Source organism: Chiloscyllium plagiosum, unplaced genomic scaffold, assembly GCF_037043375.1.
Source record: "Chiloscyllium plagiosum isolate Xiang-an unplaced genomic scaffold, Cpla_swu_hap1 HiC_scaffold_18, whole genome shotgun sequence".
In the NCBI taxonomy this organism is placed as follows: Eukaryota; Metazoa; Chordata; class Chondrichthyes; order Orectolobiformes; family Hemiscylliidae; genus Chiloscyllium; species Chiloscyllium plagiosum.
The window spans coordinates 88,221,732-88,248,881 of record NW_028270156.1 but is presented as its reverse complement, the minus strand read 5'-3'; the positions used below and the strand labels follow the sequence as shown (position 1 = coordinate 88,248,881).

At 46.1% G+C, this 27,150-nt stretch overlaps 1 protein-coding gene across 1 annotated transcript; it reads left to right on the top strand.

Moving 5' to 3' along the window:
* The first annotated feature begins 12,265 nt into the window (after positions 1–12,265).
* On the top strand, positions 12,266–26,265 carry LOC148147038 (beta-1,3-galactosyl-O-glycosyl-glycoprotein beta-1,6-N-acetylglucosaminyltransferase 3-like). The gene is made up of 2 exons (XM_087996187.1): positions 12,266–12,845; positions 25,729–26,265. The coding sequence occupies exons 1-2, from the start codon at positions 12,468–12,470 to the stop codon at positions 26,263–26,265; spliced, it is 915 nt and encodes a 304-aa protein (XP_087852313.1). The 5' UTR covers positions 12,266–12,467.
* The last annotated feature ends 885 nt before the right edge of the window (positions 26,266–27,150 follow it).

Genomic DNA, 27,150 nt, shown 5'->3' with positions numbered 1-27,150 from the left:
ATGGTGCAGAAGGCCATTCAATAGGGGGGAGCAAAAAGACAAGTAGTTGTTATAGGGGATTCTATAATTAGGGGGACAGATAGTATCCTATGCAAGCTGGATCAGGAGTCTCGCATGGTGTGTTGCCTACCCGGTGCCAGGGTTCGTGACATCTCTGACCGGCTTGAAAGGATATTGGAGTGGGAGGGGGAGGATCCAGTTGTTGTGGTCCACGTTGGGACTAACAACATAGGCAAAGCTAGGGTGGAGGACCTGTTTGGGGATTATCGAGCACTAGGAAGGAAATTAAAATACAGGTCCTCAAGGGTCATAATCTCCGGATTACTGCCCGAGCCACGTGCCAATTGGCATAGGGATAAGAAAATTAGGGAAGTAAACACGTGGCTAAGGGATTGGTGTGGGAAAGAGGGATTCCACTTCATGGGGCATTGGCATCAGTTTTGGAACCAGGGGGATCTGTACCGTTGGGACGGTCTCCACTGAACCGATCAGGTACCAATGTTCTAGTGAAGAGGATAAATAGGGTGGTCAGTAGGACTTTAAACTTCTGAGTTGGGGGGGAGGGAAAGTGAAAGCGACAGGGAGTATGAAGTTAAATGGAAAGATAAGCGGCAGGATAGCATATGTGCAGGCAGATTTAAACTTGAGATAGACTGGGAATGCAGCAAAAAGGAAGGATAACTTAGGACATCTTATGACTTCCAATATCTCTGATGATAAGAAAGTTAACATTAAGGCACTTTACCTGAATGCTCGTAGCATTCATAACAAAGCAGACGAACTAATGGCACAGATCATCGTGAATGATTATGATGTGGTAGGCATCACAGAGACGTGGTTACAGGGGGGTCAGGACTGGCAGTTAAACATCCAAGGGTTTTCAACTTATCGAAAAGACAGGGAGGTGGGCAGAGGGGGCGGGGTTGCCTTGTTAGTTAAGAACAAAATTAAATCTATGGTGCTGAATGACATAGTATCGGATGATGTGGAGTCTGTGTGAGTGGAATTGAGGAAACACAAAGGCAAAAAAACCATAATGGGAGTTATGTACAGACCTCCTAACAGTGGTCAGGACCAGGGGCGCAACATGTACTGGGAAATAGAGAAGCCATGTCAGAAAGGCAAGGTCACAGTGATCATGGGAGACTTCAATATGCAGGTGGACTGGGTAAATAATGTTGTTAGTGGATCTAAAGAAAGGGAATTCATGGAATGCTTACAGGATGGCTTTTTGGAACAGCTTGTCATGGAGCCCATAGGGAGCAGGCTATTTTGGACCTAGTGCTATGTAATGAACCAGACTTTATAAAAAATCTTAAAGTAAGGGAACACTTAGGAAGCAGCGATCATAATATGGTAGAGTTCAGTCTGCAGTTTGAAAGAGAGAAGGCAAAATCAGATGTAATGGTGTTACAGTTAAATAAAGGTAATTATGAGGGCATGAGAGAGGAACTGACGAAAATAGACTGGAAGCAGAGCCTAGCAGTGAAGACAGTAGAGCAAAAATGGCAGGAGTTTGTGGGTAAAATTGAGGACACTGTACAGAGGTTCATCCTCAAGAAGAGAAAGATTATTTGGGGAGGGATTAGACAGCCATGGCTGACAAAGGAAGTCAGGAAATCTATCAAAGAAAAAGAGAGAGCCTATAAAGTGGCCAAAAGCACTGGGAAATCAGAAGATTGGGAAGGCTACAAAAACAGAGGATAACAAAGAGAGAAAAAAGGAAGGAGAGGATCAAATATGAAGGTAGGCCAGCCAGTAATATTAGAAATGATAGTAAAAGTTTCTTTCAATACATAAGAAACAAACGACAGGCAAGAGTAGACATTGGGTCACTTCAAACTGATGCTGGAAGCCTAGTGATGGGAGATAAGGAAATAGCAGGAGAACTTAATAAGTACTTTGCGTCAGTCTTCACAGTGGAAGACATGAGTAATATCCCAACAATTAAAGGAGTCAGGGGGCTGAGTTGAGTATGGTTGCCATTACAAAAGAGAAAGTGCTAGAAAAGCTAAAAGGTCTTAAAATTGATAAATCTCCTGGCCCTGATGGGTTACATCCTAGAGCTCAGAGGGAGGTGGCTGAGGAAATAACGGAGGCGTTGGTTGAAATCTTTCAAAAGTCACTGGAGTCAGGGAAAGTCCCGGATGATTGGAAGATCGCTGTTGTAACCCCCTTGTTCAAGAAAGGATCAAGGCAAAAGATGGAAAATTATAGGCCAATTAGCCTAACCTCGGTTGTTGGTAAAATTCTAGAATCCATCATTAAGGATGAGGTTTCTAAATTCTTGGAAGAGCAGGGTCGGATTAGAACAAGTCAACATGGATTTAGTAAGGGGAGGTCGTGCCTGACAAATCTGTTGGTTAGACTGGGGAAACCCAGTAGATGTGGTCTACCTAGACTTCCAAAAGGCCTTTGATAAGGTGCCACACGGGAGGCTGCTGAACAAGGTGAGGGCCATGGTGTTCGGGGTGAGCTACTGGTATGGGTTGAGGATTGGCTGTCTGACAGAAGGCAGAGAGTTGGCATAAAAGGTTCCTTTTCGGAATGGCAACCGGTGACAAGCGGTGTCCCGCAGGGTTCAGTGTTGGGGTTGTATTATATATTAATGATCTGGATGAAGGGACTGGGGACATTCTAGCGAAGTTTGCCAATAATACAAAGTTAGGTGGACAGGCAGGTAGTACTGAGGAAGTGGGGAAGCTGCAGAAGGATCTAGACAGTTTGGAGGAGTGGTCCAGGAAATGGCTGATGGAATTCAATGTGAGCAAATGCGAAGTCTTGCACTTTGGAAAAAAGAATAGAAGCATGGATTACTTTCTAAACGGTGAGAAAATTCATAAAGCCAAAGTACAGAGGGATCTGGGAGTGCTAGTTGAGGATTCTCTAAAGGTAAACATGCAGGTTGAGTCCGTGATTAAGAAAGCGAATGCGATGTTGTCAATTATCTCAAGAGGGTTGGAATATAAAAGCACTGTTGTGCTACTGAGACTTTATAAAGCTCTGGTTAGACCCCATTTGGAGTACTGTGTCCAGTTTTGGCCCCCACACCTCAGGAAGGATATAATGGCACTGGAGCGTGTCCAGCGGAGATTCACACGGATGATCCCTGGAATGGTAGGTCTAACATATGAGGAACGGCTGAGGATCCTGGGATTGTATTCATTGGAGTTTAGAAGATTAAGGGGCGATCTAATAGAAACTTACAAGATAATACATGGCTTGGAGAGGGTGGACGCGAGGAATTTGTTTCCGTTAGGCAAGGAGACTAGGACCTGTGGACACAGCCTTAGAATTAGAGGGGGTAAATTCAGAACAGAAATGCGGAGACATTTCTTCAGCCAGAGAGTGGTGGGCCTGTGGAATTCATTGCCACAGAGTGCAGTGGAGGCCGGGACGCTAAATGTCTTCAAGGCAGAAATTGATAAATTCTTGATGTCACAAGGAATTAAGGGCTATGGGGAGAATGCGGGTAAGTGGAGTTGAAATGCCCATCTGCCATGATTGAATGGCGGAGTGGACTCGATGGGCCGAATGGCCTTATTTCCGCTCCTATGTCTTATGGTCTTAATTGCAAAACCCTCATACTAATTCCCAAAATTTACACAGGCTTTAACTGCTTAAACTGTAGCCATTTGAGTAGGATCTGGGCCTTGTACAAAACTTGAACATGAACATCAGTCCTGAGCCACCAGAACAGAACTAGTGGGAGGTTCTGTCATTCAGAGGAGACCTTAAATTGTCATGAAAACTGAACATTGAACTCAAAATGTTAACTCTGTCTGTCTGTCTCTCTTTCCACAGACGCTGCAAACTTGCTGCATTCCCTCAGTACTTACTCTTTTTCCTTGTTTTAAATTGTCTCCCACCTGCACTCTCAAATGTCTTTATTGATTAATGTATCAGCCATGGATTTCTTGCGAACAGTGTCCCGTAAGACACAGATATGAATGGCTTTATCTTCAGATCTGACTAAAGGCAAAAACTGTGGATGTTGGAAATCAAAACAAACATCGAAAATGCTGGAGAAATCAGCAGGTCTGACAGCATCTGTGGAAAGAGAAACAGAGTTCTGAGGAACAGTCACACTAGACTCAGTGTTAACTCTGTTTCTCTTGCCACAGATGTTACCAGAGCCTCTGAATTTCTCAGGCATGTTTTGAATTTGGTTCGTTCAGATCTCCAGTTCCATCTGCAGTTCTTCGTTTTCCTTTCTATTTGCAATATATTATAAAATATTTCAAAACACAAAGTAAAGTCCCATTTCCTATTCAAAAACTGCAGTCATTCCAAAAACAAAAAAGACTCAGCAGGTCTGGCAGCATCTGTGGAGAGAAATCAGGAGTTAATGTTTTGGGTCCAGTGATCCTTGCTCAGAACAAAATCTGTCAATGATTTTTGTTACAAACTAGCACAATATAACAAATAACCATTAATACTCCAGGGGGCACATTCCACCTTTAAGTCATGGTTCCAGAAAGATATACCGAGATAATTATTAAGTGCTTTCAAATAATTAGGACAAAACATATTTGTCATTAGTTCAAAATCCCATACATTTTACACACACATATATTTTACATCGGGTTTTTTGTAGCATCTCCCGGTTGAGGTGACCTGCAAATACATCCAAGCTGTCACTGATGCCTCTTTCTCCAGCTTACACTTGTGTACATCATTCACCCATAACAAGGAGAGCCAAGCAACCTGGGCAGTGGGATTCTCTGCCATCACTACCTTCCCTCAGCTGTAGGGTACCATAGCCTGTACCCATATTGCTTTCAGACTGCCCTATCACCAACCTGCAGAGCTGGAGAGTGGAAAGGTTTTGTCACTTCAACAATGTTTAACTTATATGGAACCATCGATGCCAGAGTTTGGAGGATTGTTTCAGACCGTCTTGGAGCTGCCATGATGTTGATGTAGAAGACAAGTCCCGAGATCCTGCCTCCTTCCAAAGACCTTGGGCCACAGAAGAAGAGCTGCAGGGAATTAAATGAAAAATTCTCTAAATTTGGTTCATAACATGTTTTTCTTTTCTTGTTATTCTTTCCTGGGATGTGGCTTTTTTGGTAAGGCTGCCATTTGTTTTCCATCCATTATTACCTTTGAACTGAGTGTCTTACTTGACTATTGCAGATGTCAGTTAAGAGCCAACGGAATTGCCATGGATCTGGAGTTTCATTAATAAACCTGTAATCTGAGAAACAACAATGGTTATATGGTCATCATAGACTAGTTTTTAAATCCAGATTTTATTGAATTCATATTTCACCATCAGCTGTGGTAGTATTCGACACCATGATTTCCAGAACAGTAGGTTAGTGCTCAGGATGACCACATGACAATAATGCCATAAGAAACAGGAACAGGAGTAGGCCCTTAAGCTCTTGATCCTGCTCCACCATTCAATAGGATCGTGACTGATCCAACATTCCTCACTTTCACCTTCCTCTGCTTTCCCTGGAAGCCTTGATTCCCTGACTGATCAAGAATCTATCCATCTGAGCCTTAAATATACACAAGGACTCTGTCCCCACAGGGGGCACTGTGACAAGGACTTCCAAAGACTCAAAGAGAAGAAATGCTTCCTCGTTTCAGTCTTAAACTGGCACCCCTTGATTCTGAGACCATGCTTTCTGGTCCTAGACTCCCCCATGACGAGAAACCTCCTCCCAGCATTTTCCCTGTAAAACCCCTTAAGAATCTCATATTTTTCAGTTAGATCATTCTTCTAAGTTCCAGTGAGTAGACTCCCAACCTGTTTAGCATTTGTTAATAAGACAATCCCTGTACTCTGGTGATTAGCCTAGTAGACCTTCTCTCAACTGCCTCCAATGAAATTTCCCCAAACAAAGGGACCAAAACTGCCACATTACTCGAGACTGATAGAAGTTTATAAAAGAATGATGGGTATGGATAGAGTTAATGCTACTTGTCTTTTCCCAAGGGTGGGCATTTCAAGACTAGGGGGCACATTTTTAAAGTGAGAGGAAAGAGATTTTAAAAAGATGAGGAACTTTCTTTATGCATAGGGTGGTTCGCATGTGGAATGAACTTCCTGAGAAAAGGGAGGATGTGGGTACAATTATAAGGTTAAAAGACATTTGGATAAGTACATGAGTAGGAAAGGGTTGGAGGGCTATGGGCCAGGAGCAGGCAGGTGGAACTAGTTTAGTTTGGGATAATGATCAGCAAGGCTTTGTTGGAACGGACGGTCTGTTTCCATGTTGTATGACTCTATGTGGTCTCACCAGTACCTTTGTCAGTTGCAGTAAGTCTTCCCTACTCTTACACTCCAATCTCCTTGAAATAAGGGTCTATGAATGCTATCAAGGTGGTAGTGCGTCCCTGAGGCAACGGGAAAATGAAGATACAACAATGCCCATGCTTCCACCAGGGCCATAGTTGAACAATCATAACTCAACCACTTCAAGATGAGTTGGAAGCTCCAGTGGGGCATTGCAGTATAGATCAGAAATGGTGCACTATGCCTTTCTCAAGTGCAGTTGACAAACAGGGTGTGGACTGTCGGCAGAGGAAATAGGGGATCAGCAGTAATCTTCTGAGAGTGAAGATGAAGATAAAGACAAGGACATTGAACAGGGTGAACATACATGAGAGCAGACATACCTACATTATAATGTAATGCACTGTCAAAGACAAGAAAACAGAAAGAACTGAATTGCAACACACGTCTCGGATGAATAAACTGGGTTTAGACTTCCTCATGTATAATTGTTTTTGGTTATATGGTAGCAACCATGGTTCAGGCAAAATATATGTGGACCAATATATTTTTGTAATCATCCAACATTCCTGTTGTTGAGTAAATGTTTTCTTAATCATATTAACGTATGCTTGGTGAAGGTAAAGGTAAAGTCCACATAGTCTGAGTCGACCATGGGTTGTTCTCATTACAGGGAGATATGTCCGCTCAGTTTGTACTGTCTAGTATCTACACATCATAGACCCTTCAAACTGTTGAGGAGATAGCAGCAGTCAGTGAGAAAGGGACATTAACATAGCTTGCTGCTAAAGTTCGGTGGTTTTATAGCCTGCAGTCAAAATATGTAATTCAGTGTAATGTCATCTCTCACAATAGTAGGTTAAGAGCATTCCTGAGGCATTTTATAAGAATGATCCCAGGAATGAAAGATTTGTCACATGAGGAGTGGCTGAGGATCTGGGTCTGGACTCAATGGAGTTCAGAAGAGTGAGGGAGATCTGATTGAAACTTGCAGAATACTGAGACCCCGTGGTAGACTGGATATGGAAAGGTGTTTCCACGAGTAGGAGAGACTAGAACCAGAGGACATAGCCTCAGAATGAAAAGGTGATGCTTTAAAGCTGAGAGAAGCTATAGACCGGTAAGCCTGACATTGGTGGCGGGCAAGGTATTAGGGGGAATCCTGACGGACAGGATTTACATGTATTTGGAAAGGCAAGGACTGATTAGGAATAGTCAACATGGCTTTGTGTGTGGGAAATCATGTCTCACTAACTTGACTGAGTTTGTTCAGAGAAGTAACAAAGAGGATTGATGAGGGCAGAGCGGTAGACGCAATCTATGTGGACTTCAGTAAGGCGCTCGACAAGGATCCCCATGGTAGACTGGTTAGCAAGGTTAGATCTATGGAGTACAAGCAGAACTAGCCATTTGGATACTGAACTGACTTTGAGGTAAAAGACAGGGTGGTGGCGGAGAGTTGCTTTTCAGACTCGAGGCCTGTGACAGTGGTGTGCCACAAGGATCGGTGCTGGGTCCACTGCTTTTCATCATTTATATAATGATTTGGATGTGAACATAGGGGATACAGTTAGTAAGTTTGCAGATGACACCAGAGTACAACAGGATCTTGATGAGATGGGCCAATGGGCTGAGGAGTGGTGCGTGTATGGAATGAGCTGCCAGAGGAAGTGGTGGAGGCTGGTACAATTACAGCATTTAAAGGGCATCTGCATTGGTATATGACGAGGAAAGGTGCAGAGGGATATGGGCCAAGTGCGGGCAATTGAGTCAAGATTAGGTTAGGAGAACTGGTAGGCATGGACAAGTTGGATTGATGGGACTGTTTCTGCATTGTACATCTCTATAACCTACTCCACCCAGTACACTCCTCCCTATCTCTGTAACCTCATTCAGCCCTGACACCTTCCCTATCTCTAGAACCTCCTCCACCCCCTACACCCCACCCTATCTCTGAAACCTCCTCCAGTCCCAATAACCCTCTCTTAGCTGTAACATCAATGCTCATTATCACTCCATGATGTCAGCCCTCCTGCGATTCCAGCCTCTTGACCATTCCCTAATTCCATCACTCCACTGGCCTTCAGCTGCTTGGGCCCTCCATGTTATCATCTCAGAAGACTTTGAGCAATTTGCGTTTCCTTTCTCTGATGAAGCCTGTCCATTTTTTCCTGGAAACAATGTTATACCTATTGTGGATTTACTAGAGTAATTCAGGAAGGGTCCCTCAACCGCACCTTGTAAACCCAACATCAATATCACCTTGAAGACAAGGCCAGCAATATGACGCAACACTACTCCTTCTGCAGTTACTATCCCTTTCACCCTTAATCCCAACTTTGAAATTAACCATCCTTCCTTCAGTTTTTCTGGGACAGAATCCTGGAGCTCTCTCCCCATGTGACTTTGCATTTGTGGTCAGGGTTCTTAAAACACAAGGACAGTGGAGTTAAAGAGGAGAGTTCCTTATCATTTATGCCGTAGAGATTAGGGGGATGGGTAACAAGGCTGTCCCAGTCAGTGATGCCCACTTCATGTGAATCCACAAACAAGTCTGTCATTGTGATGTTGCCATGGGAATGCACATTACATTCCTGTTCTGAGGGATACACAGGAACAGTAGGAAATGAGACTTGGTCGAATCAGTCAAAGAGCCAAGATGTTTCACATCAGTGTCCCAGTGAGATGTGGACAGTTACAAGGGGAGTCAGGGTGAAACAATGCCTGCTGGAGAGTGATGACCTTGATTGTTCAGCTCTCTGAATATTGGAGTTGGGATGGTGTGCTGAGGTTGGACAGGAAGTTGGTAAGACCAGTTCTGGGGGACTGTGTCCTGTTCTGCTCACGCTGCTGTAGGAAGGATATTATTAAACTGGAGACGGTTCAGAAAAGATTTACCAGGATATTGCCAGGAGTGCAGGGTTTGAGATATAAAAATTGACTGGAGAGGCTGGGGACATTTTACAAAGAACATTACAGCACAGGAACAGGCCCTTCAACCCTCCAAGCCTACACTGACACATTTTGCCTTCCATATTAAAACTGTCTTCACTTACAGGATCCGTATTCCCTTGTTCCCTTCCTATTCATGCCTGCTGCTGGATGCTTCTTGAAAACTACAATTGTGTCTGCTTCCATTGTCTGTTCTGGCAGTGTGTTCCATGAACTCACCACCCTTTCCATGATAAACATGCCTCACATATCTCTTTTAAACACCCCCCTGACCCCTCCACCTTGAACCTGTGTCCCCGAGTAACTGACTCTTCCACCCTGAGAAAAGGCCTCATACTTTCCACGGTATCCGTGCCATTCACAATCTTATAAACTTCTATAAGGTCGCCCCCTCAATCTCCTGCATTCTAGTGGAAACAAACCCAATCTATCCAATCTTTCTTCACAGGTAAAATCCCCCATTCCAGGCAACGTCCTGGTAAACATTTTCTGTCCCCTCTCTAAAGGATCCACATCCTTCTGGTTGGGTGGTGATCAGAACTGTACGTGTTTTTCATTGCAGCATAGGAAATTGAGGGGTGACCTTGTTGAGGTTTATAAAATCATGACAGTGATTGATAAGGTGAATGAGAAGGGTCTTTTCCCTAGTGTGGGGGAGTTCAGACTCAGGGCCATGTTTGTAAGGTTAGAGGAAAAAGAATTAAAGATTGAGGAGCAACTCTTTTTTCCCCCAGAGTGGTTTGTGATGGAATAAACTTCCAGATGAAGTAATGTATGTGGGCACAGTTACAATGTTTAAAAGATGCCAGCTCTTGAGCCAGTCGTTTGTTTTTCTCCATTCTGTGCTACTGAATGCCTAAATTTCTGTGACATGCATTTCCGGAGGACTAACATAGCAAGGGAATACATGTTAAATAGGAGGACCCTGGCAAGCACAGAAGATTAGACGGATCCTGGTTTGTGTGTCCAGCCATCCGTGAAGGCGGCAGGATAGGCAGGTAAGGGAATTAAGAAAGGTCAAAGCCACTGAATACATGAGCAGGGAGGTGTCATGTTGGAGCTTTACAGGATTTTGGTGAGACCACAGCTGGAATACTGTGTGCAGTTCTGGTCACCGCATTATAGGAAGGATGTGATTGTACTGGAGGGGGGGCAAAGGAGATCCACCAGGATGTTGCATTAGATTGAGCATTGCCTAAACCTGCAGGAGTATTCTGCTGTGTATGTGTGTGGCTATGGTAACCCACACCGCCTGCACATCCCTGGACATTATGGGCAATTCAGCATGGCCAATCCACCTAACTTGAACATCTTTGAACTCAGAGCACCCGAAGGTTACCCAAGCAGACAACATGCAAAACTCCACACAGCCACCCAAGGCTGGAATCAAACTCTGGTTCCTGGCACTGTGCTCCAGCAATGCTAACCTCTGAGCCACTCTCGGCCAGGGGAATTTTTTTTTGATTCATATCAACTTGCTGTGCTCAGGTTCACTGCTTTATTATGAACGGTCAAATCACCATAATTCCAATTTCGCATCAGAGAGAGAGAGAGAGAGAGAGAGATGACGAGTGGTGAAGTTTGATTTAATTTGACTTACTATTGTCACTTTTTTTTTCAAATAAATTCATGGAATGGGGGCACCGTTGGCCAGGCCAGTGTTTATTCGCCATCCCTAATAGCCCAGAGGGCAGTTAAGAGTGACAGTACAAACAGGTAACCACCTTCCCGTCTCCTGGTCCTCTCTTCATCCAAGGGTTACCCCTCCCACATTGTTGAAAGAGCATCTCAGCTCAGGCTGGGGCGTGGGTTATTGGGCTTGGCTGGCTCTGTGTTCTCTCTGGTAATAGGTTCTCTGATCCAGACTGCACACCATCGCGATCCTCTCATTTACTTCACCCGGCAACATCGGTCCAGGAACGGCCGGAGAGAAGCAGAGACCGGTGAAGGAAACGCCTGTAGCCAGGCAGGCAGGCAGACAGGAGCGAGAGGAGCCCGGACTCCGAGAGAGAAACAACGGAACATTGGCTGGGTTTCATCCAGAGGAGGGCGGGAGGAGTTACTGAGAGAGACAGAGAGAGGGAGAGGAGTTACCGAGAGAGAGAGTTACCGAGAGAGGGAGGAGAGGAGTTACTGAGGGACAGAGAAAGAGAGAGAGACGTTAGTGTGTGTGTGTGTGTGTGAGAGAGAGAGAGAGGAGTTACCGAGAGAGGGAAGAGAGGAGTTACTGAGGGACAGAGAGAGAGAGAGAGACGTTAGTGTGTGTGTGTGTGAGAGAGAGAGAGAGAGAGAGGAATTACCGAGAGAGAGAAGAGAGGAGTTACTGAGGGACAGAGAAAGAGAGAGAGACGTTCGTTTGTGGGAGACAGAGAGAGAGAGTTACCGAGAAAGGGAAGAGAGGAGTTACTGAGGGACAGAGAAAGAGAGAGAGGAGTTAATGTGTGTGTGTGTGTGAGAGAGAGAAGTTACAGAGAGAGGAACGAGAGAGTGAAGTTACAGAGGGAGAGAGGAGTTACTGAGGGAGAGGGATGAGTTAGTGGAGGAGAGGGATTACAAAGGGATAGGGGTTATTAGAGGGAGAGGGGTTACAAAGGGGTCACAGAGAGAGGGAGAGGTGTTAAATTGGGAGAGGAATTCCAGAGGGAGAGCAGTTCCGGGGGGAGAGGGAGTGAAAGTCGAGTCATTCGTTGAATCTTGGGGGAAAAGGAAGACAAGAGTCTAACTAGGAGAGGACTGACTGCTGCGACCTCTCCAGCAAATTGCAGTCACCCCTTCCCCACAGCCTGGTGGAGGCAGTGCTGCCCAGCACAGAGAGCATCCATTCTGCATTTTCCTATCGCCTATAGGCTGGGGACACTGCCCCCTGGAAAGTGCTATGCCCAAGCTGAGCCAGCGTTGGACCCGCTGGTCGTGCCTCAGATCAGCGCTGTGTGCGCTCAGTGTGGTCTTGTTGTGCCAATGGCTGCTGGTCCAGAGAGGAGGGGGCCGGCTGACCCTCAGGCTGGTGAAACCAGGCGCCAGTCCAATGCAGGAACATCTCCTCCTGGTCGAGGAGAACTCCACCTGCTGGCAGATCATCCAGGGGGACAGGCAGGAGGTGGAAAGGGCCCTCCTCAACTCCATTACTGTCTCCCTCAAGCACCAAGCCGTCACTGAGGGAGATTATCTGAACATGACCTGAAATTGCAGATCGTTTGTGAGGGGCCGCAAGTATATCACTGTTCCCCTGAGCCCTGAGGAGGAACACTTCCCCTTGGCTTACTCCATGGTCATCCACCAGAGCATTGAGATGTTCGAGAGGCTTCTACGGAGCATTTACGCCCCACAGAATGTCTACTGTATCCACGTGGACCGCAAATCCCCGAGTCAATTTCATGCGGCCGTTCGGGCCATCGCTTTGTGTTTCCACAATGTCTTTGTCGCAGCCAAGCTGGAGTGGGTCACCTATGCTGGCTGGAGCAGAGTTCAGGTGGATCTCAACTGCATGAAGGAGCTGCTGGAGAGCCCTGTCCCCTGGAGGTACTTCATCAATGTGTGTGGCCAAGACTTCCCCCTGAAGACCAACCGGGAGATAGTCCGCAGCCTCAGAGCTCTGAACGGCTCCAACGTGATTGAGTCGGATCCTGCACCAGGGTTCAAAAAGGTAACCGCCTTCCTGTCTGCTGGGCCTCTCTTCATCCAAGTGTTTTCCATCCTCCCTCCCTCCCTCCATCATCTCTCTCTCTCTCTCTCCCCTCCAGTCCTTCACTCCTGCCTGTACAAAGAGAGACAGGGTTGTTAAAACAGTTCAATTGCATGGAGGGAGGTTCAGAATGTACAAAGGAATATAGAGGAGTTGGAGAGTTGAGCTGAAAACAGAATAGAAGAGCAATTGACGTTTCAGGTCGGAAACTTTCATCAGAACTGGGGGAGAGGAAGGGGCTGCAGAATAAATGGGGGTGTGGGGCTGGGGAAAGGTGGATGGGATGGCGATTGGTGGATGCAGGGGGGAGGTGGCTGTGATTGGACAGTGGGTGGGGTGGAGCAGATGGGTGGAAAGGAAGATGGTCAGGTGAAAGGGATGGGGTAGAAAGAGAGGGCTGAGCCTGGGATAGGGATAAGGAGGGATATAGACTGATTAGGAGAGTATACAGGAATGTAGGTAGGTTAAGAGTGTAGGAGAAAGTGAGGACTACAGATGCTGGAGATCAGAGACAAGAGTGTGGCACTGGAAAAGCACAGCGGGTCAGGCAATATCTGAAGAGCAGAAGAATCAATGTTTCGGACATAAGCCCTTCATCAGGAATGAGGCTTGTGGACCAGGGGGTTGAGAAATAAGTGGGATGGGTGTGGGGCTGGGGATGGAAGGTAGCTGGGAATGTGATAGATAGATGAAGGTATGCGGGGGGGGGGGAAAGAGGTTGTGGAAGGTGGAGTGGACAGGTGGGAAGGAAGATGGACCAGTCAGGAGGGTGGTGCTGAGTTGGAGGCTTGGGACTGCGATAAGTTGGGGTGGGGAAATGAGGAAACTACTGAAATCGACATTGATCCACCTGGTTGCAGGGTTCCAAGGTGGAATATCCAGGTGTCAGCTGGTAAGGGTTTGGTGATTGAGGAGGCCCAGAATCTGCATGCCCTTGGTGGGAGGGGGAGTTATAGTGTTCAGCCACGGGGCAGTGGGGTTGGTTGGTGGGTGTGGGTGTGCCAGAGATGTTCTCTGAAACAATCCACAAGTCAGAGTTCTGTCTCCCCGCTGTAGAGGAGACCACATCGGGTGCAATGGATGCAGTAGATGACATTGGTGGAGGTACAAGTATATTTGTCAGATGTGGAAGGATCCTTTGGAGCCTTGGACGGAGGTGAGGGGGGAGGTGTGGGTGCAGGTTTTGCACTTCTTTCAGAGTCCAGGGAAGGTGCCAGGAGGGGAGGGTGCGTTTTTAGGGGGTGTGAATATGACAAGGGAGTTGCAGAGGTTCTGGTCTCTGAAATGCAGATGGAGTGCAGAGGGAAATATGTCCCTAATAGTGCAGTCTGTTTGTAAGTGGCAGAAGTGGTGGAGGATAATGCAATGTATCCGGATGTTGGTGGGGTAGAAGGTGAGGACCAAGGGGTTCTGTCCCTGTTGCATTGGGAGGGGTGTGGTTCAAGGGTGAAGGTACAGGAAATGGAGCAGATGCACTGGAGGTCATTGTCAACCATGTGGGAGAGGAAATTGTAGTTTTTGAGGTAGGACGCCATCTGGGATGTTCTGTGGTGGAATTGGTCCTCCTGGGAATAGATGCAGCAGAGGCAGAGAAATTGGGAATAAGGGATAGTGTTTTTACAGGGGCAGGATGGGAGGAGGTGTATTTCAGGTAGCTATCGGAGTTGGTGGGTTTGTAGTAGATGTCCGCGGTTAGTCAGTTGCCAGAGATGGAGAGGTCCAGGAAGGGGAAGGAAGTGTCCGAGATTGTCCGGGTAAATTTGAGGTCAGGTTGGAAGGTGTTGATAGAATTAATGAACTTTTCAACCACCTCATGCAAATACGAGGTAGTGCCACTCCAGTCATCAATGTAGTGGAGGAAAAGGTGGAGAATGGTGCCGATGGATGTAGAGGCAGGCATAGTTGGGGCCCATGCGGGTGCCCATGGATACCCCTTAAAAGTTAAGAGTGAACAGAAGAATGTAAGTTCGGTTCAGAACATGTAAAGGATTGTTCTTAGGTTGATAGTGAAATAGTCTCACAAACTTGATTGAGTTTTTTGAAGAAGTAACAAAGAGGATTGATGAGGGCAGAGCAGTAGATGTCATCTATATGGACTTCAATAAGGTATTCAACAAGGTTCTCCATGGGAAACTGATTAGCAAGGTTAGATCTCATGGAATACAGGGAGAACTAGCCATTTGGATACAGAACTGGCTCAAAAGGGAGAAGACAGAGGGTGGTGGTGAAGGGTTGTTTTTAAGACTGGAGGCCTGTGACCAGTGGAGTGCCACAAGGATCGGTGCTGGGCCCTCTACTTTTTGTCATTTACATAAATGATTTGGATGCGAGCATAAGAGGTACAGTTAGTAAGTTTGCAGATGACACCAAAATTGAAGGTGTAGTGGACAGCGAAGAGGGTTACCTCAGATTACAACAGGTTCTGGACCAGATAGGCCAATGGGCTGAGACGTGGCAGATGGAGTTTAATTCAGATAAATGTGAGGTGCTGCATTTTGGGAAAGCAAATCTTAGCAGGACTTATACACTTAATGACAAGGTCCTAGGGAGTGTTGCTGAACAAAGAGACCTTGGAGTGCAGGTTCATAGCTCTTTGAAGCAGAGTCGCAGGTAGATAGGATAGTGAAGGCAGCGTTTGGTATATGCTCCTTTATTGATCAGAGTATGGAGTTCATGAGTTGGGAGGTCATGTTGCGACTGTACAGGACATTGGTTAGGCCCTGTTGTAATATTGCGTGCAATTCTAGTCTCCTTCCTATTGGAAAGATGTTGTGAAACGTGAAGGGATTCCAAAATGATTTACAAGGATGTTGCCAGGGTTGGAGGATTTGAGCTATAGGGAGAGGCTGAACAGGCTGAGGCTGTTTTCCCTGGAGCGTCAGAACTGAGGGGTGACCTTATAGAGGTTTACAAAATTATGAGGGGCATGGATAGGATAAATAGACAAAGTCTTTTCCCTGGGATCGGAGAATCCAGAACTAGAGGGCATAGGTTTAGGGTGAGAGGGGAAAGATATAAAAGAGACCTAAGGGGCAACGTTTTCACGCAGAGGGTGGTACGTGTATGGAATGAGCTGCCAGAGGATGTGGTGGAGGCTGGTACAATTGCAACACTTAAAAGGCATTTGGATGAGTATATGAATAGGAAGGGTTTAGAGGGATATGGGCCGGGTGCTGGCAGGTGGAACTAGATTGGGTCGGGATATCTGGTCGGCCTGGACAGGTTGGACCGAAGGATCTGTTTCCATGCTGTACATCTCTATGACTGTAAGTGGGTACTGCAGATGCTGGAGATTACAGTCAAGATTAGAGCAGTGTTGGAAAAGCACAGCAGGTCAGGCAGCATCCGAGGAGCAGGAAACCCCTACATCAGGAATAACTTCACAGAGGCCGCCATTATCCAGTCAACAACTCACCCTTTTGTTTTCACATGGAGTCCTTGACACGGATCCAGCTTCCTCAGAGCCAGCTCAGAGTGAACAGAACATCTGATCGTCCTGTTTATTTTTTTTCGGAATAGCAGTCGAAGTCGTCCCCAGGTGTAGTTAGGCCCAGGCAGCAGCAGCAGGGGTGCAGGCGAGGTCCAGGCTTCAGTAACAGGAGCAGGCCCAGACTGTAGCAGCAGTGGTGGTAGTAGCTGCCTGTGCAGCTGAGCACAGCTTCAAATTAACAGAAATTAGCAGAAAGAAACCCCAGAAAACAATCACAACAAACTATAAAAAATAAATTAAAATTAAACTCCTCCTCAGTAGGAAGACACCAACAGCAGCACATAAGACACACTGAGGCTGTTTCGAAGTCAGTCTCCTCTCAAGAGGATTGAAGAGTCCTTCATATGCTGATCCAGCTCCCCGAGAGCCAGCTCTCAGTGAGCAGATCCCTTGACATGCCTGTTTATTTTTCTTCCACTACCACCCGACAGCAGTCATGCTTATTTTTCCCAAGTACCCATGTCATGTGTAGGTGTCAGATGCAGTGAAAAATAACAAGTGTGTAAATCTTAATTTATGTGGGAAATAGAACCCACTCACTTCATAATTTCAGTCCAAGACAAGATCTGCAGCAGCAGTATCATCTGATATACTCTTGCAAGAGTGGTGTCTACAAGGTAGGCACACAGTACAAAACCTTAATACAATTCATTTCTCTTTCCCTCCTCCCACTATTCTAAACCCAGCGCCCATTCCTCTTGTTTATCTCTTGCCTTATCTGGCCTTGTGCGAAACAGTACAGGTTTTGCTTGGCCATTTCACCACATCCCTCTGTGGTCTATTGTTAGCGTATATCCTCCTTCACTGCCATCTGCTTCCTTGCTTGCTAAAGCAACATTTCCTCTCATTCTTCGTCCACACTGAGCCTTTTGACCTCTTGATTGTGGTTTTTGTTTTTGCAGAAGCGGGAAACGGATGCTTATAACTGTTTGTACAAGCATATCTAGCTTAACCTACACTCCCCTTCCCCTTTCATGATTCAGCTTTGTGATTTTTGCAGACAACATTTATAATTGCTCCCCTCAATTTATATTCCATCACCAGGAAGGAAACAGACAGTCCTGTTTATTTATATTTTATTAAACAATTCACAGTTTATACAAACAATTACATTTACAGCTGTATACAGAGAAACAGCAATTTTACAAGGGAGGGGAATGACAAAGCCAAGCCCCAAACCCTGACATTCAACCAGTTTTCAGGGAAATTAGGACAAACCTCAAATCCCAGTTTCAATCATTACAAACAGTAACAATGACATTCATACATATAAGACAGTCCACTTGTGTAAGAAACAGAGCATACAATACAGACCCCCAAAAAACCAGTGAGCCTCCCCCCCCCCACCCCAATCCCTCCCACCTTCCGGCCACTCTAAGGCAGCCCGCCCCTATGCACCTTTCGGCTCTCGGTCCGCCCTGACACACCTTTTGACCACCTCTAGTTCTGCCCGCCCCAGTACCCACCTGGAGTGACCCACGTTCTAGCTCTCGTTCTACCCCTACGTACCATTGGGCTCTCACCCACCCTGATGCGCCATCTGGCCAGTGGCTATCTTGGCACACCTTTCGGCCACCTCTAGGACAGCCTGTCCCCTTCCCTGGGACGACAGCGTGCATGGCAGCCCACAAGCCTTCTGGATCGCAGCCCGCCCCTACGCACTTTCTGGCTCTCGGCTGCTCTGACACAGCTTTCGACCACCTCTAGGACAGCCCATCCCGATTACCCCTTTTCAGGATGACTGTGCTCAGAACGGTCTACCCACCATCTAGCTCTCGGGGAGACTGTCATCAGGGTGGCCTACCCACCGTCCGGCTTTCGGGACGGCCTACCAACCTTCAGGTTCACAGGATGGCCTACCCACCCTCCGGCTTTCGGGGTGACAGCTTTCAGGACGACCCATGAGCCTCCCAGCTCACAGTAAGGCCTGCCAGACCCAGGGACATACAATACAGTGCAGATTCCTGAAGAAGGGCTCATGCCCGAAACGGCGATTCTCCTGCTCCTTGGATGCTGCCTGACCTGCTGCGCTTTTCCAGCAACACATTTTCAGCTCTGATCTCCAGCATCTGCAGTCCTCACTTTCTCCTCCAGTGCAGGTGATAAACCCAACAAACCATATGACAGTTAATTACCAACAAACAGAGTCCTTTCTAGTCCAGAGTCCATTAGCACAGACATTTTTCTTCAAAATGTAGAGTCCATTTCCAGGCCTGAGGGGTGGAGAGAGTGCCATACAAGGCCTTGATGAGACCACATCAGAATCAGTCTGTACATTTTCTCTCATTTAAAATAATTACATTGACAGCAAGTTTCACCTGCCTTTTTCCTGGGAATGAAGGGTTTATCTTATGAAGGAAGGTTGAACAAATTGGCTTTTACACATTTAAGTTTGGAAATCTGAGAGATCTTTTTGAAATATATAAATTTCTCTGAGGGGACATGATAAGGTTGTTGATGGGACATTGATTTCTCTTGTAGGTTTGACAAGATGTTCTGTAGAATAAGATATCGTCAGAGTCCTACAGCACCAAAACATACCCTTTCGTCCAACTCATCCATGCCAACTAGGTATCCCAATTGGAACTAGTCCCATTATCCTGTGTTTGGTCCATATCCCTCTAAACTTGTCCTATTTATGTCATCTGTTAAATCTTGTAATTGTACCCACTACAACAATTCTTTTTGGCAACTTGCTCCGTATTTGCACCACCCTCAGGTCTCACCTTAAACCTATGCACTCTGGGTTTGGACTCCCCCATCCTGGGGCTATTCACTTTTATTGATTTCCCCCACAATTTTATAAACCTCTATATGGTCACCCTTTACCCTCCAATACTCCAGTGAGAAAAGTCCTAGCCTATCTAGCCTCTCCTTATAACTAAAATCCTGCAGTCCTGGCAACATCTTTGTAAATCTATTCTGCAGTTTAACAACACCCTTCCAACAGCAGGGCGATCACAAATTTACCCAATACTCCAAAAGTGACCTCACCAATGCCTTGCAGAATTATTTTCCCCTGAGAGAGCTGTTGCACTGTGTAAATCTCTTCTGTACAAAGTTGTGAAGGCTGAGTTGATGAAGTTATGAAAGGGTTAGCAAGGTGACCTTTTTTAAAAAAAGATAAGGACCCCGGGGCAACCGATAGAAATGTGGAATTGAAATTGCAACCAGAAGAGCAGTGATCTTCTTGAATGGTGGAGCAGACTGGAAGGGACGAATGGCTGACTTTTGCTATGATATTGGTGGAGACAGGTTATGCCTTAGTTCATGTAAAGAGTAGAGAGTTTTCTGACCTCTCAGCTAAGGAAAGGGCTTTGGTGTCCCTCCTGATAACATGAACCTTGAAGTTAATCTCCCTCTGCGTCAGTCACAGAATTAAAGAATTCTTGCGGAAGGATGCCCTTCAGCCCATCATGTCTGTAATTATTCCACATCTCGTACCAATCTCCTGCATTTCCACACTCAACTCTGGCAACATCCTTGTAAATCTTTTCTGAACCTTTTCAAGTTTCACAACATCCTTCCTATAGCAGGGAGACCAGAATTGCATGCTGTATTCCAGAAATTGCCAAACCAATGTCCTGTTCAGCCACATGACCTCTCAACTCCTACACACAATGCACTGACCAATAATGGCAAGCGTAGCAAACGCCTTCTTCACTACCCTGTCTATCTGCGACTCCATTTTCAAGAAACTATGAATCTGCATTCCAAGATCTCTTGTTTCATCATTACTCCCCAGACTTTACCATGAAGTGTATTATTCCTGCCCTGATTTGCCTTTCCAAAATGGCCTCACATTTATCGACATTAAACTCCATCTGACACTCCTCAGCCTATTAACCCATCTGATCAAGATCCTGTTGTACTCTGAGGTTGATTCGAAATATTACTCTGGATGTAGGTTTGCTCGTTGAGCTGGAAGGTTCATTTTCAGATGTTTTGTCACCATACTAGGCAACATCTTCAGTGAACCTTCCAGCTCAGCGAGCAAACCGACATCTAGAACCTCAACCTGAGCTACAAACCTTCTCAAACCTTGCTGATATATTACTGTCATGTATAATCGAGTTACAGTAAAAAATGTTGTCTTATGTGCTTTACAGACAGATATTGATAGGTTAAGTTGGCAAAAATGTTGGCAAATGGAGTGCAAAGTGGGAAAATGTGAAGTTGTTCATTTGGAAGGGAAATCAAAAGAATAGAATATTATTTAAATGGAGAAAGCTTCAGAAAGCTGCAACACAAAGGGACTTGGGGGAACTAGTGAATGAAACATGGAAAGCTTGCACACGGGGGCAGCAGGTAATTGGGAAGACTAATGGAATATTGGACGAAAACAGAAATTTCTGGAGAGACTCAGCAGGTCGGGTAGCATTCGTGGAGAAAAAACAGAGTCAATGTTTTGAGTCTGGTGACCTTTCTTCAGAACTGAAGTGGAATGTTTGCCCTTATTTGAAGGGGGGTTGGAGTATAAAAGTCAGGAGGTCTTATTGCAACTGTGCAAGGTGCTTGTGAGAGCACATCCGGAGTACTGTGAGCACTTCTGGTCACCTTATTTAAGAAAACATGTTGTTTCATTGGAGGAAGTTAAGAGAAAATGTTCAGTGGGATTGCCCCCATTATGGAGGGATTGTCTTAAAAACAAAGGGCTAAACAGGATTCTACTCACTGGAGTTTAGAAGAATGAGAGGTAACCTCATTGAAATGGACAGGATTAAGGGCTTGACTGGGTAAATGCTGAAAGGATGTTTCTCCTCATGGGAGAGTCCAGGACCAGGGGGGTATTGTCTCAGAATAAAGGGGCACCAGTTTAGGACTGAGATGAGGTGGAATTTCTTCTCTCAGAAGGTTGTGAATCTTTGGAATTCCTTGCCACAGAGAGCTGTCCTTGTATATATTTAAGGCTCAGATGGATAGATTCTTGTTCAGTTGGGGAATTAAGCGTTACGGGGATAGGGCAAGAACATGGACTTGAGGAATGTTGAATCAGCCACGATCCTAGTGAAGCTGGCTTGAGGGACCAAATGGCCGACTCCTGTCCCGACTTGTTAATGGTCTTACATTTACTGATGAAACTGTTCAAAGACGTTATCGCACAACTCTGGAGCAGAAGCGACTTGAACCTGTGTCTCCAAGGCTCACACCACATGGATCCTAGTTTACTTTATATCATGCACTTGTCATTCATGCTGGTATTATGGCTGCAATTCGCACCAACCTGCCTTAGATCAAAGTAATGAAGCGAAGCCAGTGCAGGTTTTCAAAAAGTAAGTCTCCAACCTCGTATCATGCATTGATGTGAGAATTTGAATGCAGAGAATGTTGTCTGAACTGGATTCAATGAAGTGTTTCACTAGGCACTAGATAAAAATGGCTGGACAACAAAATTGACAATACAAGCCCTGATTCATGGATCTTGTTTTGGACGAGACGTTGGTAGGTTCACACAGCTGGGACATATAAACATCAAGACCCGGAGCAGGAGAAGATGATTTGGCCCTCCATGAGGCCCACCATACTATATGATCCTGGCTAACCCTCTATCTCAATGCCATACTATCACTTTCTCCCCATGCCTTTGATGCTTTTGAAACCTAAATATTTGTTAATCGCATTCTTGGATATATTCAATGACTCAAATTCCACAGCTTTCTGTGGTACAGAATTCCATAACTTCACTATCCTGTAAGTTAAATGTTTCCGCATCTCAGCCCTAAATAGACGACTGCTTTTATTCAATATGTCAGTGATATCAATCTTGGAGTATGTGGCAAAATGCCCATATTCGGGGCAATGATAAACCTGGAGGATTGGCAAATGGTGAGGATGATGTGAATTGTCCAGAGTCACCACAATGAACAGACAGCATCCAGTCAGAGGGGAATACAGAAGAGTGTAAGGTGATATGTTTTGGGAGAAGGATGTGGAGAGGTAATAGAAATGTAATGGCACAATCGTAAAGAGTGCGAAGGATTAGAGGGATCTGGCGATAAACATTCATCAACATTAGAAGATGGGGGAGGCCATAAGAGGGTAGAAAAGCAGAAGGCTTAATAAATAGAGGCATTGATGCCAATAAATGGTTGAGTTATGCTGCATGTCGAATTGGTTTAGCCCCAGTTGGATTGTTGTGGTCATTTCCGGTGACTATAAAACGATGTGAGGGCCCTCAGGACAGGGAGGAGATTTCGCAGAATGGTGCCAGGGTTTAAGTTGGATGGCTCAGTTGGAAAGGTCAACGATGCTCCCATTGGAACAAAGGAGATTGGGGTGAGGTTTATTCAATGGGTACAGGGTGAGCACTCGTAATGAAGACAAGGAAATATACTTCACTGTTCACCGATTGTACAAGTGCAATGGAATGCAGATGTAAGATTTTGGGTTAGAGGCCTGGTGGGGAGATCTGAGGAATTGAAACGCAAATGAAGCCTAAACTACATTTGTATGAGATGATGGCAAGTTCCGATGGAAGTTGAATGAAAAAAAAAGATCTGCTCCCATACATACAAGGAACAAGAGTAGACCATTGGCCCGTTTGATCCTGTTCCACCATCCACATTCCTGCATACCATCGATAATCTATCCTTTCCTTGGTAACCAAGGATCCATATCTGAAAATGTGTTGCTGGAAAAGTGCAGCAGGTCAGGCAGCATCCAAGAACAGGAGAATCGATGTTTCGATGTTCCTGAAGAAGGGCCTGACCTGCTGCGCTTTTCCAGCAACACATTTTCAGCTCTGATCTCCAGCATCTGCAGTCCTCACTTTCTCCTCAAGGATCCATATCTCCCATGCATGATGCCACAAGGACCGAGGATAAAAGATATCTTTTGACACAATGAAAATAAAGTGTCTTGTGTCTTGTGGAAGGGGTGGCACAGTGGCTCAGTGGTTAGTACTGTTGCCTCACAGCGCCAAAGACCTGGGTTCGATTCCAGACTTGGGTGACTGTCTGTGTGGAGTTTGCACATTCTCCCCATGTCTGCGTGGGTTTCCTCCGGGTGCTCTGTTTTCCTGCCACAATCCACAAAGATGTGCAGGCCAGGTAGATTTGTCGTGCTAAATTGCCCATAGTGTTCGGGTGCATTAGTCAGGGGTAAATATCGGGTAGGGTAATGGGTGTGGATGGGTTGCTCTTCAGAGGATTGGTGTGGACCTGTTGGGCCAAATGGCCTGTTTCCATACTGTAGAGAATCTAATGTGTGGTGTTCTTCACTCTGAGGGAGGAGCTTTGGATTCAAGTCCTACTCCAGGAGCTGATGGCCATAGGAAGGTGTCTTCATTGCTATTGTGAGACACTCAAGGGTATGGGGCAAGTGCTGCAAAATGGGATGAGAATAGCTCGGAGCTTGTCTTTTTGACCAGTGCAGACACGATGGGCTGAAGGGCAACTTATTATTTTGGTGCTCTAAACCTCAATAACCAGAGAGCATGGAGTCATAGTATCATACAGTATGGAACAGACCCTTCAGTTCAACCTGTCTGCGCTGACCAGTCATCCCAATCTGACCTAGTCCCATTTGCCAGCCTTTGGCACATATCTCTCTCACCTATTCCTATTAATGTTCACATCTAGACGCCCTTTAAATATTGTCATTGTACCAGCCGCCTCCACCACCTCTTGGTAGCTCATTCCAGGCACACATCACCCACTGCGTGAAAACGTAACCCCTCAGGTCTTTCCCCTCTCACCTTAAACATATGCTTCTAGTTTTGGACTCCCCCATCCTTGGGAAAAGACCTTTGGCTATACAGCCGACGTGGAAGGAATCAAAATGGGGCAAGAACAGAAAAGGAGGTCAGCTAAACAATTCTGAGCAGCAACAGAAAAATGCAGCCAAGCATGTATGCAAGCTAGCTAGCTTACTGAAACTGGCTCCAGTTAAGTGAGAAGACAGGAAGACCGAAACAACACTCAACAGGTGTTGTAGAATTCTAAGGTCAATGATCTAATGCTAAACGTCATATACCTAGATCAGGATCTGATTGATCAGTTGTGTTGCTAAGGCTTGAAATCAAAATGTAATTCATGAAAAGGGAATGCTGATTTGTGTGTAAAAGTGTGATTGCAACTGCCTGTTTCAGACTCTCCAGGCAAGGGTGGGCTTTGACCCGGCTGGTTGAGTCTTCTTGCATGTATGTGATAAAGGAAGCTGTGTGAAGTGTACTATCATCCGGCTGATCATTTCAACATCTATCCATGCTCCTCCAGATTTTATGAACTTCTGTAAGGATACCCCTCAGCATCCGACACTCCAGGGAAAATAGCCCCAGCCTATTCAACCTCTTACTGTAGCTCAAACCCTCCAATCTCGGCAACATCCTGGTAAATCTTTTCTGCACCCTCTCAAGTTTAACAACATCCTTTCTTTCGAAGGGCGACCAGAAGTGTATGCAGTATTTTAAAAGTGGCCTCACCAATGTCCTCTACAGCCAATAGATCACACTTGGTAATGGCAAAGGCATATCAGAGATAGTCAAAGATACTCCTATTTATAGACAATAGGTGCAGGAGTAGGCCATTCGGCCCTTCGAGCCAGCACCACCATTCACTATGATCATGGCTAATCATCCACAATCAGTATCCTGTTCCTGCCTTATCCCCATAACCCTTGATTCCACTATCTTTCAGAGCTCTATCCATCTCTGTTACAGCTGCAACATTTCATCCCAACTCCTATACTCAATGCACTGACCAATGAAGGTAAAGGTATCAAATACCTACTACACCACCCTGTCTATCTGCAATGCAACTTTCAAAGAACTATATCCCTGCACACCATGTTCTTCTCTCTAAGGCAAAAACTCTGTGTTCAAGTCCCATTCCAGGAGTTGATGACCACAGGAAAGTGTCTCCATTGCACTGGTGAGGCATGAAAGGCAATGTTCCCAGTGCTGGAAAAATGAGACTGGAGTTGCAAGGAGCCTGTTTTGCCAGCGCAGTCACGATGGGCTGAAGAAATTATTTTTCTGGTGCTCTCAACCTTTATGACCAGAGGGCACAGCTTGAAGTATATATTTGGAGCCAGATGCACTGGGAGTGTTTGAGGATGAGTTTTATGTTTGCTCAGCGAATGAGCATTGGGAGATGGTTTAGGAGGCAGGGATATGGCGAAATAGGCAGGTGACTGGCAATAGGCAATAGGAGTGAGAAAGGCCTGAGGGGCTGAATGGCCTTGTTCTCCACTGTAAGGTGAGGAACTGAGAGAAGGAGTGTGCATGGATCTTGCTGGAGCTGGGGGCGAGGAGAGTGCAGAGGAGTTGGGGAGGGAAAAAGCCATAGGCGAAGTTGAAAAGCTATCATTTCTACTTTCTCGTCTCTCTCACTCTCTTTTGTGCTTGCCTTTTAGAAACGTTGGCAATACCACCATGATACCCTCGACCAAGTCGTCTTGACGGCACAACTGAAAGACCAGCCGAACATCAGCACCTCCATCTTCGTGGGCAGCGCCTACTTCATGGCCTCCAGAGAGTTTGTCGGCCATGTGTTTGACAGTGCCGAGATCCAGGCCTTCCTCAAGTGGTCAGAGGACACCTACAGCCCGGACGAGCATGGGTGGGCTACCCTGCACAGAATGCCCAATGTACCCGGCTCCATCCCATACACCCAAGGAGCCACCAGGACACTTGGCCGGGCAGTAAAGTGGTCCTTTGAGGCTGGTGATGTTGCGAGGGGTGCCCTATACCCTCCCTGCACGGGAAGGTATCGCCACTTGGTTTGTGTGTATGGGGCAGGAGATCTACAGTGGGTGGTCCGTCAGAGATATTTTTTTGCAAATAAGTTTGACCCCAACATGGACAACACTGCAGTACAGTGCATGGAGGAATATCTCCGAAACAGGACACTTGGTAAAACTGGGGCTGGGTTGGAGGTTGGGACAGAGTAAACCTCAGTGATGGTGGTAGGGGTGGTGGGTGAGACCTCGGAAACACTGAGAGACTGGGCACTGTGAGACTGTATACTATAACACTGGCTGCTGTCGAGGCCAGGCACAGTGAGACTGCATGCTGTAACATGGCCACTGTAACACTAGACAGTGTGAGGCTGGGCACGATAGTGTTGGGCACTGTGGAGATTGGATACCTTAATACTATCCACTGTAACACTGGGCACTGTGAGACTTAGCACTGTAACATTAGTTACTGTGAGAGTCAAATGTGTGGTGCTGGAAAATCACGCAGGTCAGGCAGCATCCGAGGAGCAGGAGAACCGATGTTTTAGGTATAAGCCCTTCATCAGGAATGTGGAGGAATAAGGGGGTTGAGAGATAAATAGAGTGAGGGTGGGGCTTTTGGGGAAGGTAGCTGAAAAGGTGCTCGTTAAATCCAGCTGGGGGGGTGATTGTGATTGGTCGGTGGGGAAGGTAGAACATATAGTTAGGAAGGAAGATGGTCAGGTCAAGAGGGGAGAGCCGACTTGGAGGGTTGGATCTGGGATGAGGTGGGGGGAAGAGGAGAGATTTGGAAACTAGTAATGTCAATGTTGATGCCATGTGGTTGAGGGTCCCAAGGCAGAAGATGAGGTGTTCTTCCTCCAGTCATCAGATAGCTTGGATTTGGTGGTGCAGGAAGTGTCATTGTGGAGTGGGAGGGGGAGTTGAAGTGGTTGGCCACAGGTCGATGGGGTTATTTGTGCCCCGTCTCACAGGGACACATCCACCAATAATACTCAACACTGCACGAGTGGGCATTGCATTACTGGAACACTGCACGAGTGGACACTGCATTACTGGAACAGTGCATTACTGGAACACTGCACTAGTGGGCACTGC